This window comes from Ixodes scapularis, unplaced genomic scaffold (genome assembly GCF_016920785.2).
Source record: "Ixodes scapularis isolate PalLabHiFi unplaced genomic scaffold, ASM1692078v2 PGA_scaffold7__128_contigs__length_106722199, whole genome shotgun sequence".
In the NCBI taxonomy this organism is placed as follows: Eukaryota; Metazoa; Arthropoda; class Arachnida; order Ixodida; family Ixodidae; genus Ixodes; species Ixodes scapularis.
Window position 1 is genome coordinate 67,951,841 of NW_024609882.1, and position 17,077 is coordinate 67,968,917.

A 17,077-nucleotide genomic window follows, 5' to 3' on the forward strand; every position below is an offset into this window, starting at 1 on the left:
CGTCACCGGCATCGCCATTGTCATCATCACTGATGACGTCATCAGTGACGTCACTGATGACGTCATCAGTATCCGCATCGTCATCGTTACTGATGACGTCATCGACACCGTCATCGTCACGTGACCCCTCAGGTCACGTGACCCCCACCCAAGGTCACTTGACCCCCCCCCCCCCCCAGTACCCTTCCCTCCTCCTCCTCAAGAGCTGCGCTCTAATTCGGCGTTACAGGGAGTTGTAAACGGCTTTCATTTTTTTTTTACCATAATTCCCGGAGGACGACTGATATTCTTGAGTCTGGGACCGAAGCAGCGACGAGCTTCTAAAGTGGTGCTGTACCGCCAGCCATTATCTTTCATTACGTTCCGGAATGAAGAAGCCGGCGGAAGCTTTGCGCACCGCGGCAATCCTAGAGGCATTGTAAACGACACATTATGCATGGATCATCTAGTTGACCGTGTTCTTGACGATAAAAGATAAAATGCAGAAATGACAGTACCTCGCACGAGCTTTGGCATCGGAGAATAGGTAAAGTATGTTAAGCATAATTTTTTTTAATATTGAGTCTATTAGTTAAAAGAAAATGAAAGAAACAAACTCAAGAGTGAAGGTACACATAAACAAGGCCAGACGGCACAATGAAATTCCTTTTTTGCTTGTTTTCTTGCAGCAAGTGAATTCCTTGACTTCTCAGATGAGCGATTCTGCAAACGTCGAAGTGTCCCAGGTCTGCCGAACTCTTTCCGTTGCCGAAATACTCCGCATATATTGGAAAATATCGGTGAGTATTTGTAGCTGAAACTTGCTCCTAAAGTTTTGAGTGTCTCCACAATTTTCAAAATTATGGCTCATTTTCCTCCTGGAAAGAAAACGACCGACCATGCCAGGGTTCCGAGCGAGGGGCTTCTCAGCAATCGTATATTGTGCAAGCGCGTTCTCTGCCCAAACTTCGCGAACTTGCGATTTCTGAACAGGGTGGATCGATTGATTTCAGCGGTATTCTTCGTGTGCCAAGGGAGCGTTTGACGCACATCGCAGCGTTAAATCGACAAAGAACAACACTGACATCGCGCTGACTTGAACGTATACTCACCGACGCTACGCTGTCTCAGCACTCGATTACTAATACAGCGCGAAATCAGCGCTGAATCTGCAAGCTCAGCTCTATTTCCAACGTTGCGTAATTGTACTGAGGTAATGCTGCGGTGTATGCGCGACCAGGCCTTAATCGCGAAGTGCTTCAAGCGTTGGACAATCACAGCTTACTCCGCCCGCCTCCCGAACCTTCCGCGTGGGCACAGGAAGAGAAGACACGTGTGTTTCAATCAACTGAATAGCTAAAATCGTTTACCGCAAACTGTCGGTCATGTTGTTTTCCAGCTGCTTTTCTTAAGCAGACAGAAACCTGTTGTGTCAATATTAACCGTAGAGCTATGGTTCCGGCGACGCATGTCCGACTACTCTCCATGCATCCTGGCGGTTGGTGCTAGAATTAAAGGCGAAGAAGGCAAGCAGACGCCGGGGGGGGGGGGGGGGGGGGGGGGGGGGGGGGGGCATCGCATCTGCCGCGGCATCCCAACCCGTGGCTGCTAGTGTCTCCGTCAACAGCTTGCTGCAGAGCAATCTACGGCAGAACAGGAGTCTTGGTTGCCTACCTACGCTGCCGCGCCACCACCAGGGTAGGATTGCTCTGATCCGCAGTATTACACGGAGGCGGGACATGAGTAGGCAAAGCTTAAGTGTGTAAAATAAAGACAGGACGTTAAACTCACGAGGCGTTGACCTCGTGAGTTTAACATCTAACAGGAGATGGACGGGCTCTATCTCCCTGCACACTGAGCAGTGCGTGGACCTTACACTTGGAGAACCTTGCTGGCAGAGACAAGGAGTGCGCGTCATCCAGGTTGCCCGTTCTGTGCTCGTACCAGGCACGTAGCCAGGAGGGGGGGGGGGGGGGGGGGAGGGTCTATCGAGCCCGGCCCCCTCCCCCCCGAAATATTCCATTTTGTTGGGCCCCCTCTCCTCCCTCCCCGTCATACAGCATTTTGTCATGGGCGCCCCCCCCCCTCCCCCCCCCCCCCCCCCGAAACAAAATCCTGGCTACGTGCCTGCCACGTATGCTGGCCATCTCCTTCCACGAGGTGGCCGAACGGTCTAACGCGGTCAGCCATGAACCCAACAGGAAGAAGTGCCACAAGCCATTCTTGAATTTATGTTGCTGCTAGCCGCCGGGAAGCTTGATGATGCAACGCAAATGATTCAGGAAGACAGGCATGTGTGGACTGTCAACAATCATCGTTGTATGCTACGAACCGAGTGTTTTGTGGATGTCTTCCGATTGTGAGTGTAACCGAATGATGCGGTACTTCTCGACGTTTTTGCGTTGCGTAGTTGATGAGGGCAAATGTTTTTAGATTGGTATGTTTCTGGTGTTTATGTTGGAGCAACCATGGTTGAGACTTGAGAGAAGGAAACAAGAAGACAGGTTTTGTATGATCTGGACATCTGGCGAATGAAGCTGTTTGGCGCTCGTATTTCTATAGGGACGACTATGCGATTGAGCCGACGTCGCGTTGATGGAATAGCGTGTGAAGTAAGTCAACAGGCAAATCTTGGCACTGATGGGCGAGCTTTCTGGGCGTCACATCGCCTGGTTTACGGGAGGAAAGAGAGAAAAGGGGGAAACGGTGGGGCGGAGCGAGGCTTAGGTGAACAGGTTTCGTTGATTCACGCTATATAACCTTTGGCCGGCTCCCAGATTTGCTCACGTGCTACTTTTCCGAATACGCGCCCCTCCCCTTTTGCGTGCCAGTGCCGCCTGCGCCTGTCGGGCATAGCTCTGCAGCGATGGGTGGCCAGCCTGCTGGCCCTGGTGGTGGCTTGGTGCTCGGCCATGCTCGTCGTGTGGCTGCACCAGCCGGCGTCCTTCTGCCAGGTGATCGAGTTCGTCTGCCCCCTCACCGTACTTCTCATCGTCTGCGCTTGCATTGCTGAGGTCAACGTAGAAGGCATCCGAATGCTCAAGGTACGGCTCACGGTACACCCCAACGGACGGTCACACAAAGCGAAAAGATAGTCGAAGTTGGTGGGAAGGACTGGATAAAGAAACCTTCTGGAGAACCGAGAGTGGCAGCCGATGTTGTTGTTTTTAAAGCTATTTAACTTTTTTCGGAGAGTGCGGAAAAAGTTGGGCTTTTTAACGAAACATCGACCGCCACTTTGGGGCTTTTAGGAAGTCCAGTTTCAAGTCAGTGCTGGAGGATTAAGCGAAGAGCCCAGGAAACGGTACAACCGGTTCTCATCTTTCCAGGGTTTATAAAGTAACCTTCATCAAATACTTCTTGACCGCTCTATTGCTGCGATTCTATAAACTCCGTCGCTGCCGTCGCCCACTAGCAGACTACGTCGAACTCGTTACTAAGCATAACAGAAAGAAGGCAATGCTGATAGCGCATGTAAGAAAACCGGTGCTACTTAAGGGGTGGACTAGGGTCTCAGCAACGTAAGTTCGCAAACACGCGTCAGTTTCCTCGCAGTGCCGCGTATTGCTCAGAGCTCCCGCGACTATATAAGCTCCGGCGACGAGTACTACGATTACACTGCTAATGGATCGTACAAAAGGACAGTCTGTACACACTGTACACACTGTCTGAGGTCTTCCTTATATGACGATCACATTGGTCATGCTTTGAACTGGCGGAAGCATACGTACGTACGAAGCAGACGTGCTTCGAACATGCGTATCCGCAGTATATGCTGTCACCATGTCTGTAGCCAACACCGTGTCTTTTACGTGATGTTTTGAACAGCCTGATTGCGGCTTTCTGGTGTACAGTGACGAATGCTACGAGCCATGTTAGCCGGTCCAGCGCTGTGCGCGTGCCACGTGCTTCAAACCTTTTGCGGCTCCTTCCGACTAAAGCCACTCGATCCTGGGAAAGTAGCGCTAAGCTCCCCGTATGGTCGCCATTTTGATCCGTGAAATAAGCAATTTCTCCTTCACCCCTCCGTTCTTGGTGAGCCGATCTAAATTCGCTCATGACGGGTAGCTTCATGGAGACGTTTCTTGTACATCGAGACTTTCCTATCCGCACACCGGCGAAACCAGTGTAAGTCTTCGTACCACCACCGCATGCTGTGTCGGTGCTTGGAGGCACTGAAAAATAAGTGAAGACATTGTAACTCTGAGGAGGTCCGTAAGGGTCCGGTCGGAGAAGGGAGAACCGCCCCAAAGTTGGGTACAGCAAATTGACCTTTAGATAACGAGGCGAAGCGTGTGCGAAATCGGGGAGGAGGGGAGGGTGGGATGGCTGTATATAAAAAGAAGTTGTGGTGATTAAAAATGTAGTTGCTGACTTTGAGACGTTTCTGTTTGTCTGTCCTTAACCTCCGTCTCGGGTTGTAGAATGTCTGAAAAATAAGTTTACTGTTTTAAAATGCGCAAGAGTACATAATTGAAAGAAATCCGTGGAGATGTGCATGATTGATAAGTTGATTGCTTATACAGTGCCAAGGACGCTTATATTGGCGAGGAACGCTTCCAGTACGATGATGCTCCATGGTAATCTTGGCGCAACTGTTTTAGAACGACCCTCTGGAAGCTTTGAAGGTTTGAATGGACCGAGATGGCGATTTCTATGGAAACGTAGAGGGATTAGCAAATCGCCTTGCGAGGTTTTGGTCGTCTGTATGTTAGTATCTGTTTATGTCCGGCTAGCAGGTAGGGAAGGCAATGGCACTACTTTCCCAGCATCCAGCGACTTTACTTCCAACCAGAGAGAGAGAGAGGTGGCGTGAGAGAAGCAGGGGAGGTTGTTCTAGCGGGAATGCTGAACTGGTTCCCCAGAAAAAGAAGCAGAGAGAAAGGAAAGAAGGGGGATAAAGAAAGGGGGAAGGAAAATAGAGAAAAATAAAATAAAGACGTGAACGCGCTAAGAGTTAATCTCGAGTTATTTCACAGGCGGTTTGCGACACCGGATTCGTCGAGGAAGTTCAGTAGCAGGTGTTGTATTACTTGGCGGCGACGGGCCGAACCACTTGGATAGATGATGTCCTCGTCGTCTGGATCACGAAGTCCAATTCTGGCGAGCTCAGTGACGAACCGTTGACGTGGATCGCTATATTCTTCGCAGTTGAAGAGGATGTGGCAAATGCTTTCTTCATCGTTGCAGTTCGGACACTGGGAGCTTTTTATTGCAGATATTTTAAAAAGAAACGCATTTGTAAATGCACTTCTGCTGCGTATTCTTATGAGGAGAGTGCACTTCTCTCTTTTAAGACCCTTTGTGATGCATGGCTGATGTTTGGAGTATCTGGTTGGGGAAAGTTCAGTTATGTAACTTTTTATGGACTTTCGTGTCGCATTGAAATCTGTTGGACTGGGAATAGTGCGCGGCAGTCCATGTGCCGCTCCTGCGAGTTTATCGGCTTCGGAATTACCAAACAGTCCCACATGTGAAGGTACCCATTGAAACGCAATGTTGAATCCAGAATTGTATAAGTGCTTTAACGTAAGTTGAATGGTAGCCGTCGTTTCGTCCATGGAGTCAGGATTACCTAGGCGTTGAAGTCTCGTTCTTGAATCGGTGACCAGCACTACAGTTTGTGGGGTATGTGAGGTGATGTAGTTAAGTGCCTTCTCAATGGCCTTAAGCTCTGCCGTGGTGGAGCTGACCACCGCTTGAAAACGGCCGCTCCATGCCGTGTTCTCCTTTGGTATAACAAAGGCCGCGGTAGCGCTGCACGTTCCGAAGTGAACGGAGCCATCGGTATATACCTGTAGAGCTCCTGGGTATTTTGAGGAAAGGACCTCCTCAGCAATTTGCCGCAGTACAATTCCTGGTAGATTTCCCTTCCTATACACTCCCGGGAGATGTAGATCGTACATTACTGGTGGTTCGCGCCATGGCGGTTCTTCAGCGCAAGTTAGGGGACGAGATTTCTGGAGCGATGGTTCAACGTTGTATAGCTCTTGTAAATGTAGGGTATAATTGGAACGCCTTGCTTCTAGTTTCTTGAGCAACGTCACTCCACTTCTGGTTTGATGAAGACGTACAAGTTGATTAAGTGTCGATTGTGTCGCTCTCAGGTTAAGGTCTAGAGATGAGCTCTCTGCATAAACGCACTCATTAGGTGCTGCTCTCGGAACGCCTAAGGCGGTTCGTAGTCCTCGGCGGTGGATGCGTTCTAAGCGAGTTTTTTGTGTGTCAGAGAGATGCGTGAAAGGTAGGGCATATATCATGCGGCTCACAACTAGTGAAGTGTGCAGCCCAAGCATGGATCTTGGAGCATTTCCCCATCTTAGTCCACCAATGCGCCGAATGGCATTCACAAATTTAGTTGATGCTTCGGCTATCCTGTCAGCTTGCTTTTTCCCTTTTAATCTTGGGTCTAAGGTAACGCCGAGGAACTTGTACACTTTGACGCGTTGAATTTCGCTCTTGCTAATATTTAGTTTAATATTATGGCATGAGCGTCTCTTCGGGTGCGGTAGAATCATATACGCAGTTTTCTCTTTTGAAACGTTGAGTCCTACTGCATCCAAATAGTCTACAACTGTGTCGATTTCTGGCTGCATAGCATTCCTTAACGTGTCCCGTCTTGTTGCACTCGTCCAGAGGCAGATATCATCTGCATACACAGAGCACGATGTATAAGGAGACGTTCTTTTAATAGCTGGAGGAAGGCCTGCCATTGCGATGTTGAACAATATGGGGCTGAGGACGCAACCTTGCGGAAGTCCAATATTTCGATGATGTGTGACGCTTAGGGTGTTTCCAAGGCGTACTTGGAAACATCGGTTGCTCATAAATGCAGACAGAAACGTCTGGACACGCCCGGTGATGCCGATTCTGGTAAGTTCTTGAAGGACAGATAGGATGCTGGCATTATCAAAGGCCTTTTCTACGTCGAAGAAAACAGCAAGTGTTGTGTTTCCTGTCCTTCCTCCATGCTCGACACTGCTGACAAAATCCAGTAGACTATCTGATGCGCTAAGTTTTGGACGAAACCCTGTCATTTCGTCTGGAAGTAACTTCTGACGTTCCAGGAACCAAGCTAGTCGACTTTGAATTAAGCGTTCCATCAGCTTTGCGACGCATGAAGTCAGTGCTACTGGTCTGTACGAGGTAGGCAGCTCTGGTGGTTTTCCAGGTTTCCGTACGGGGACAATCGTTGAGAGTTTCCACTCATCTGGCACTCTTCCAGATTCCCAAACTTCGTTAAACAAGCGAAGTAGGGAAGAAAATCCATAGGGAGGAAGGTTTTGCAAAGCTTGGTAGGAGATTCCGTCAGGGCCAGTGGCGCTGTGGCGACGGCATTTCCGTAGAGCCACTGTCAGCTCATTTTCTGTGAACGGGTCATCCAAGAGACTTGCCTTGCGGTTTACTGGAGCTGACCGCAGCAATGTACGAGCCTGGTTAGAGTATGAAATGGCAAATTCTTCGGCTAGGTCAGGCAGGTTTGTCTGTTGAGCAAGCGCTAATGTATCGAAGGGTCGAACCGGACGTCTGTTTCCGCTTAGGCAGCGAATCACCCTGCAGACTTTGCCAAAAGAGGTTCGTGAATTCGATTCTTCACAAAATGTTCTCCATTGGCTCCTGAGAAGCCGGTTGGCGTATCTCTTGAAGACTGTACATATTCGGTTGAATTTTATCTTGTTCTCGAGAATCGGGTGTCGTCGGTAGCGAATCTGTGCCCTGCGACGAGCTGCGGAGAGATTCAGCAGCTTTAAGTCCGGGGATGGGAAGTGTTCTGGTAATCGAATAGTTCTTGTGCTGTTTCTTAGTGCTGTCTTTATTGCATCAATGATATCATCGTTCGTAGAGTCAAGTGTGAAGCGAAACGTGTCCCAGTGGATAACATGACATACTTTCTTTTTAGTGTTGGAACAACCCGTGATCTGAATCCAAATAGGAAAATGGTCGCTTCCCATTGTGTCAGGTGCCGTGGACCATGTAACGTTGAGGGACGGATCATGCGCTGTAACATCTATTGCTGTAAAAGTCGATGGTACTCGCAAGTATGTCGGGCTGCCCGTATTTGCCACCACAAGTCCTACTTCATCGAAAAGTTCTTCGAGTTTCCTTCCTCGGCGATCTGATCGTACGTTACCCCACATTGTATGATGCGCATTGAAGTCTCCGCATGTGATAAGGTCTTGGCGATGTTGTAGACACCAGCTTTGGAAGCGGTCGAACATGTCCGTGTTGCTTCCGGGACGTATGTATAGAGAGACAACAAGTACCGTTTTCTTTCCAATGCGTACCTTAGCTGCAACAAATTCTGCGTCTTCCGTACATAAATCAGTGGTTGGGATTTGACACTGGGGAAGCTCTCGGCGAATAAAAAGGGCTGCGCTCCCATTCGGAAAAGTCGAAATTGATGGGCACGTGTAAGTCTTGTACCCAGATAAGGAACAACCACTTCGGAGGCCAGCCTCCGAAAAAGCCAAGACGGGTATTGGCGACTGTTTGATATATAATTTGATTTCAGAGAGTTTTGAATTCAGACCTCTGCAGTTCCATTGGAGTATTGTTGGGTATTCTTGTTTACCAGTCATATTGATTTGTTATCTGTGCCTGCAGTTTTCCTCTGTTATATTGTCGAAAGTGTATTGTCTTCAAGTTGCCGGTTGTGACAATTTATTTCTTGATTATAGTGCAAGGATGGCCTCTAGGCACAATATACCCTTAAGGGCCGTTTTGACCTCTCCTGCTGGTAGACCTTCCATGACTTTTCTAATAGTTGCAAATACTGCTTTTACGATTGTCATTTTGGGACTCTCAGCGGCATCTTCACGCTCAGGAAGTGTTGTGCTTGCCGGAGAAGCTTTAACCACCTTTGATTCTTCCGTTGAACCACTTGTTCCGCCGCTGGTGGAGGTCCTCGAACCTGCAGGCGTCACGGTCTCTTTTGATGGTATAACGCCGCAGTCGTTCGGACGTGCGTCTAAAAGAGCGGCTCTGTAACTTTTTCCTCCAGGCTTCTTGGGCTTCCTCCGTGAGTTATTTCTTGGTTTACCAGGCTCGAAGATAGTTGGCGTCTCCGACGAGGCATCTTCAATCGGGGAAAGCCGTGGGAAGTCATCTGGGCCTGCTGAAAATTTAACTTCCTGTTGCTGTGGTTTTGGTCCACGGAGGAATGCTTTAGTACGTGCCAGTGCTGCAAGTCGGACCTTGCAGTTAACGTAGCTTGCGGGGTGAGGATCACCACAGTTGGCGCATTTTACGGTGACCTCCTTAGAGCAAGAGGTTATGTCATGGGGACCTCCACATTTCTTACACTTTGTTTCCCCTTTGCAGTATTTTGCTACGTGTCCTATGGCTTGGCACTTGAAGCAGCGTGGTGGGGGCACTACGTGCTCTACTACGTCATGTCTTGTGAAGCCAAGATTTACCTGGCTTGGCCTTTCAGTGTTTGGACGGAAGGTTAGGAGAACTTTGTCCGTTGTAATAGCTGCGGCTCCAGGTTGACCATGTCGGTGAAAGAGACGCCGAACAGCAATCACTCCCTCTGGCGCAAGGTAATCTAACAGCTGAGCGTCTGAGTACCACTCGGGAACACCCCTGATGAGTCCGTGATTTTGTAGATATGTTGCGGACACGGAAGCTTGAACTTCAATGCCACACAGATTCTTCACTTTTAGCAATCGTCTGACTGCTTCCTCTTCGGCGATCTCCACACGGAGACCTCCACGTGCCGTGAAATGGTGGCGCAGTAGTTTCCCACATGCTGCTGCGCTGATCGCGCTGCTGAGGTGTAATGGGTTCTGTTGCTGTAGGCGGCAAGACTCATCCTTCGGAGTCAGAAGAACTGGCACGCCAGTGCTTCTTTTGCGGCGATGTTCCACGAGGATGAAGCCATCTTCGTTGTCATCCATTAGGTCACCAGTGTCATTATCGTCGGCGATGATCGTAGATTCTGAAGAGACGCTTTCATTTTCTTCATCGTCTCTTTCTTTTCTACGTTTCACTGGGTTACGTGGGCGCATATTATCTACGGTCGATGCATCTTTCTTGCGGCAATGAGAAAGAACGTCACCGCTTGTTCCAGGCGTGTCTAAGGGAGTCATAAGTCGAAGCTGTGGAGTCCGAAAAAGCCTCCGGGTACTACCTTCGGGTTCCAGGGACCCAGCAGGCAGCCGTGAGCCCCTGGGGTGGCAGTGGTCGACAGGGAGTGGCTGATTTTCCACAAAATATCTGAAAATTCGAGGAGCGTAGAAAGCAGCGATCCTGATACTAACAGTCTTCTTCTTCTTTTCACTTCCAACCAGGCTATGGTTTTGCTCCGGTAACTCGTAATGTCCATTGCGGTACCTCGTAAGGTGAAGCGGAGTACCTCTTTGCTGCCGAAGCCCGACCGATTCCTCGGTGTCGCGTGTAATTAAAGCAAACTCTGCTGTACTTTTTTTTTTCTTTTTGCCTGCGCGAGGTTTCGAGACGTGCGCTTTCCTTGCTCAATAGACTATTTTAAAGAAGTGCCGCCTTCCAGGCGCTGCTCATAGACCTCCACAATTTGGGCATCCACTTGGAGCATTCATTGTACAATAAGTGCTGCGTCAGCATTTGGCGCGGATTCGGGTCTATGTATATTGGACACGAATGCTACGTCAACACTCGGCGAGCGTTGTTTGAGATATGTCGACTGGCGGTGATGCTTGATAGACTTTTGAAAAGAGTTTATAAATGCATTTAGATGCATTTACATGCCTCGAACAGACAAGGCTGAAAATTAGAACGCCCTCTTGTTTTTCTTTTGATTGCAGTGCATCCGTCCCACCGAAGACAGACTTCAGATGATCAACTACATCACGAAGGTACCGCTGCAACTTCTGGTAAAAGCAAATTTCTTCACGTGATTTTACCTACTGTCGTAGAGTTTTTTTTGTTTTGTTTTTCATGTCGTTGTAAAAGAAAATAATGTGTCTATGTTTCCGTCCAGTATTTCCTATCGGGTAGACGAAAAAAGTGAAAGACCTTTACAAATCTCTGTAATGTGGACTTAGGGCGCAGCTCTTGGGGTATTTTGATTTTCTGATATACCGTGATGGGAGGGTATGCAGGAGGAGGGGGGAAGGTATGGAGAAGGAGGAGGGGGAGGGGGAGGGGTTATGGAGGAGGGGGAGGAGGAGGAAGGGAGGGGCCTCCATACCCTCCTTTCCTCCCCTCCTTCTCCTCCCCCCATCCTTGAATGTCACGTGCAAGGCTATACTCCTTCAATTGGTTGTCGCGCTTCACACGAAGGACGGGTGTTTCGGCGACTCTTGACATAAGCATACGTAAGCTCCCGCAAGATAACGTAACGTAAGCAGACGGGACTGTGTGAACCGGCATTTCTCCCGTCGGCGGCTATAAATGTAACCCCTAAAATATCCGTCGTCAATTGCGAACTAAATTGGTTTGGCTGGATGTCCCTTTTAGCATCTAGATCACCTCACTCGCGTTTCTGCACGAATCATACTTATCTATTCAAAAGCCACTGAGGAAGCAACGCTACAGAGTAAAGACACTGGAGCCATCTCTGGTGCCTGAACTCATTGTTGCCATGCAGTTCTCTGAAGCCTTATCTAAAATCTCAGAAAACGCCCTTCCCTCCTCCAGGAATGATAAAACATCCCGCGACAGAGCAAAACGATACCGCCTGAGTTTCCTGGCGCCGTATGTCTATAGCCGTTTTACGTTTCCTTTCGTTCTCAGTCATGTGAGTTCCGCATCTGTTATGTGGAACTAAAAAATAATGAAACATCTCAACCTGGATTATGCTAGAAAATGTAGGTGAGGCGAACAAGAATGTCTGACAATCCGGCATTTTCCGTGAACACTTTCCAGTGGCGCGGAATGATGAAAACGATATTTTAACGCGTGCCAGTAGCCGCGACATTCAAGATGGCTGCGCCCTTGTGGTAAAGGTTTTCGGGCTCAGGAAGTCGCAGTTTTGGATGATAACACCGACGACATTCAAGATGGCTGCGCCCTTGTGGTAAAGGTGTTTGGGCTCAGGAAGTCGCAGTTTTAGATGATAACGATCACCGATTGCGCCCGCTTTGCTCGCAGCACCAAGATGGCGGCACATTCATTGGCAATGTTTTTTTTTTTTGTTTTTTTTCTTGCAGACATTTGGATTCGCAATCAGCTACGGTACCATCACGACAGTCGTGCTGGGCGTGCTCGTCGCGTTCACTTCTCGTCTCATCATCGTCGAAATTCAGGGTCACTAAAGGACTTTTTCGACGAACTCCTTCTGACCCAGGCGGTACAGATGTACGTCTACAGGCCGTCCATGGAACGTTAGGACATCCTGGAGATGTTCAGAAAGCACTGTGTGTGGCCAGGACACCAACGTTGTCAATGTATACATCGTGTGGCAGGCTTGAACAACCGTGCAGTATGGTGTCCCGGTCGTTCTAACCTATATAGGAAGACCAGCAGCAGCAACAATATAAAAGTCTTATAGTGCATAGCCACTAAAAGGGCCACGCTTGAGATTAACGACAACTTAGTCACTTAGTCAATGCTCGTTATCTGAAACTTGATGGGAAATCGCCGGAAACGCTTTTCCATCCTCCGGAAATGTTGCAATAGTCCCAGACGAAGAACAAGAATACCGCCCGAGTTTCCTGGGATCCGATTTTGGTCACTGTAAGAGCGAGAGCGAGATCCAATTTGTCTCTCGCGAAACGAGCGAAGATAACATTCATAGACGCTTTGTCGTCTGCTAAAACGAGCGAAGAACGCGGTTAGTCTGCAACGGAGCGACAGTCGCGCACTGAAATAAAGCAAGAAAACGCCGTACGTCGTCTGCTAACAGATCGGGAAAAAGTATATCGTCTGCTACGAATCGAGAGCCACGGCGAAGTGAGGTCGGACGCGGGCTGAAATGGGGATCGTCTGCTGTTTCACGTTAGAGGCCGTTGACAATACCCGCGCTCCTTTTGCAAACCTCAAGTTGCTCCGGTTCCGTATAGAAGCTCACATTGACCGGCAGATGAGAAAGTACTAAGGACAAGCACGTCAAAGGCCGCGAGACCTCTCTTGCTATTTGCATGTTGGTGAGACGGTCTCACTTCACGTTTGCCCGATTGTGAACCTGCAAATTAATCAGAAATATCTTATTGGTTGACTACTCGCAAGCTGCGCCGCCACGTTCAATCAGCGGCCTAGAACGCTGTCGCTGTCTCCTTGACCAAAATCGGACTCCGGACGATGTATCTAAAGCCGAGGGAGCCGTGTTTTCGAATCGCAACTATAGCCAGTTGCGCCTGGCCTGCTCTGGCAACAAAATGGCGGCGCGCCCGTAATACAGTAAGAATGGAGTATCGGTACTCTACTTGATTTAGTGGCTCCAGGCGGTACCTCACTGGACGCCGTTTTTGAGCGCGTCGTGTAGAGCGTAACCTCAAAACAAGCCTTCATTTTTTGTCTGCCAAGTGCGAAGGCCTTGAGGGTGTGGATTGCACGTTTCAGAAGCCATCTGGTCTGACTCGGACGAAATTAAATCAGTCGGTCTTATTAAAACCAATGTGCTATTCACTGGTTAGGCTATAGCTTTGGCACAGCTCACTTTCAGGTTGTCAAATATATTTGATAAATAATTCAGTTTCATATCGAGCAAGGTAGTCCTGTATGCTGGCTTTCAGCCCGCGCTTGGTAACAACGGACTCGACTATCGCAGCCAGTGAATACCACTTTTGAGACGTAGTTGCGACGGTATATGAAAGGTTCAGGCATAATCGTGTAAGAAAAAAATATGCATGTCTTTAAGAACATACTGCAGACGTATCTGAGAAAATGATCGCATATGTCGACGAAGATGATAATGTGGGGAGTATTCACTGGGCAGTCATAGCAGAGCTCGCTGCTGCTTACTTACCACCGGGGAACAGAGAGAGGGGAAAGATGCTTTTGTACGAATTTTGAGTGGCAAATTAATCTTATATAATCTTCTAGAGGGAGAATAGTGACGTCTGGAAAAAACCTGGGACATACAAAGGAGAGCCCCGGTGATAAGAGAATTTCTCCTTCCCCTCTTCTCTTGCGGTTGCCCGAGAGCTGGCAGTAAACCCTTCCCGGGCATGCGGTGTGAGCAGTTACCTCAAATATGGCGTCCAATGAATACCCCCCCCTTCCTTCTTTGTTATTGTGAATACGTAAATAAAAAGTATGTGGGAATACGATCACATATTGAACCTGGTTTGCTCTTTTGTTACGGGGTGTATTCCAATAAAAAAATAAAGACTGTTCAAATGTTGCATCTGAGAAATTAACTTCATTTTCCCCCAATATTCAGGTAATCAGTGTTTGAAAACCGCATCGGTGTATATCTAAAATGCCTACCGTCATCAAGTTAAAACACACAATTTTTTTCATATGTTTTGAAGCCAATACTGTTGGGAAATATCAACGGTGCATATAAAAGATTTATACCTCTGTTTCACATCTACTAGAAAGCCTTCAACAGAAATAACTCCTTGTCGAGTCAGCTCGTGATCTCGACTCTCTGCGTGCCATCGGCGTGCTGGTTCGCTCGTTTTTTTTTTTTTTTAGTCAAATAAAACTACCCCCCCCACCCAAAAAAAACAACAAAAAACAAAAAAAAAACAACAACAATAACATTCAGGCTATCAGCGTGCTAAATTATAATTGCTTATCCTAATGGTGTAGTCGCACGGCCGAGTTTTGCTCCGAGGAGTCGATTGAACATAATCGAGTTTTGAGGTCACGTGCGCCATGTCACGATGCTCGCCAATCCCCCGAGCCCGCGGAGAATCTGCGACCAGCTTCGGAATATCCAACGTCCCGTCGGAGTGACCGCTCCCTGTACTTTTAGGGAAGGATTATAGGCAGAGCCAGCAGCATCGAGCTGTGGGGCGCCTTTCTTAATTCATTTTCTCTTTTTCTGCCCTTTGTTCGATGAGTCCTCGAAGGCTGCAAACACGTTCACAAACAGAAAGACTCCGCCGACTCAACTTGGTGCGACTCCGTCGTGTGAATGCTGGGTCGGATTTCTGCACCACCCCTCCTTCTCGCAGATCTACCCTATTGAAAATTACATCAAGATACGTAATTTGGGACCCTGACTGCCAGTCAGCAGCCTTGGTGGAACGTGATGGACCATCAGACGTCATCTGATGGTCCATCAGATGACGTCTGACTGCCACTGCCAAGGGAATTTCATCAACAAGGGCAGCATTTATATAAGAGTAAAGCTATACGCACTCATAAATATCGCCAAATGCCTCGATAAAACAAAATGTTGAAGAAAAAAAAAAAAAGCAGAACTACTGGGGATCGAACCCGCGACCACTTTAACACCTTAACCCCTATGCTATGCCATCGCTTTGGAAACTCGATTTGACCATTCGTTTTATACGAGATGCTTCGGCTGCAAATGCAGTTAATCCTTCAGCATGTTATGCAAAGCACTCGACATCATTCGCCGTACTTCAGTTCTACTCACCTGCCATGTAGAGTACTTTCGCGTCGTAGAACGATCCTTTTGTTCGCGCGTCTCCGGCCCAGTAGACCTGGTACACCTTGTCGTTTTCAACTACACCGCTAAAGTCCCTTACATCGTCGGAACTCACAACAGGCTGGGTCTTGTCAAGTAGAAATTCTACTAAAACATAAGACATTGTAGAGCCCGGGCAGGATCGACAGGTTGGTGCAAGCGGGCAAACAAAACGAGTCGAGAGCGATCGTTCATGAAAGCTCGGCGAAGCCTCTACGGGCGAAGCGAAATGGCGTGTTCGGTATGGTGGCCATATGTTCGGGCGTTTCGCCGGGCTTCTGTTTAAGGTTGTCGGTCGGCTGCGTGTCATAACGTCAGCGGTTTTATGGGCTCACGTTTATGGGCTCTTGTGCATAGATTATTTTTCGTATTCATAGATTTGACGAAATAGTGCTATCCGAACGAACTTTACGTCCTTTGACCGTACGTCTGTCTGCACGTCAAAGCTTTTTGACGTACAGTCAAGACAATCGATGTACAATCAGAATCGCCAACAAGACTTCTTGATGGCATTTCGCGGCGGCCGACTGCCACCAGGGAACCATCAGAAAGCCGACAAGCGGAGTCTGACTGGAGTTTGACTGTCGGTCAGAGTAACTTGTTGGCCAATCAGACATGCTTGACGTACAGTCAAGCACAGTCAGCGGTCCACTAGAAAACATTGACTGCCAAACAGGGTTACATTGATGGATTTTTCCTTCGGGTATGACGTACACCTCCGGAGTTAAGGAACTGTTGTACGAATGCACCATAAAGCACCCACCTTCATCGGTTAAGAATCTAGCTTTGTGCCTTAATTTTTCCAGCCATCAGTGTTGAAAAGCGTCATCGGTGAAAACTTAGAACAGCCACTGTCATCAGCTAAATAACCTGGCTTTCTTCCAAAAGTTTATCCATCGGTGTACTCTCGGAGCCAACGCCAGGCAGAGCCGTATATGTGGAGAGTTTGGTCAGTCTATGATCTCGCCGCCGTAACGCGCTCCTCCCAAGTGAGCCAATCAGCACGCGGCGTAGAGCGAAAGGCATGAGCGCATGCGCGTGAACTCCCGGCTGCTCCCACCTGAGTGGGGAGGGCCGCCATCTTCGATCATTCTCCCGGCGGAATGCATGGGATCGGCATCTAAATCTCGATCACTGCCTTTCATATCGCTGGCTCTGGCAAGAAAACGACATTCTGTTATTCCTCGGTGGGTTAAAAAGCTAATAAATGAAGATTTTTCGTCGTATAGCCACAAACTTTTACTCAGGCGAAAAAGAAGTCGGCCCGTAGCAGACGACGCGTAGCCTCAGCAGTGCTCTCTCCGACCGCTCTCCGACAGCGTTGCTAAAAAATGGCGGTCGTCTCCTCTCTGCTCCCTTCTTTCTCTCTTGCTCCTTCGGCGCTCTCCTCCCTTTCATTTACTTTTCTCCTCTCCGGCGCCTTCGTCGCCACACCCACTGGCCAAACTCTCCCAATATACGGCTCTGACGCCTGGATCCCCAGAGCGCCACCTAGCTGGCGTCGGCATCACCGCCGGCCGGCGCATCTTGGAGCGCCTCGGCGCGACGCTAGCACGCTTCGGCGCAAAGGCG

The 17,077-nt window shown here is 48.7% G+C and overlaps 1 protein-coding gene across 1 annotated transcript; it reads left to right on the forward strand.

The window, feature by feature from the left end:
• The first annotated feature begins 684 nt into the window (after positions 1-684).
• LOC121833294 lies at positions 685-13,134 on the forward strand. The gene is made up of 4 exons (XM_042286454.1): positions 685-779; positions 2,811-3,023; positions 10,764-10,832; positions 12,111-13,134. The coding sequence occupies exons 1-4, from the start codon at positions 693-695 to the stop codon at positions 12,213-12,215; spliced, it is 474 nt and encodes a 157-aa protein (XP_042142388.1). The 5' UTR covers positions 685-692; the 3' UTR covers positions 12,216-13,134.
• Positions 13,135-17,077: the final 3,943 nt, after the last annotated feature.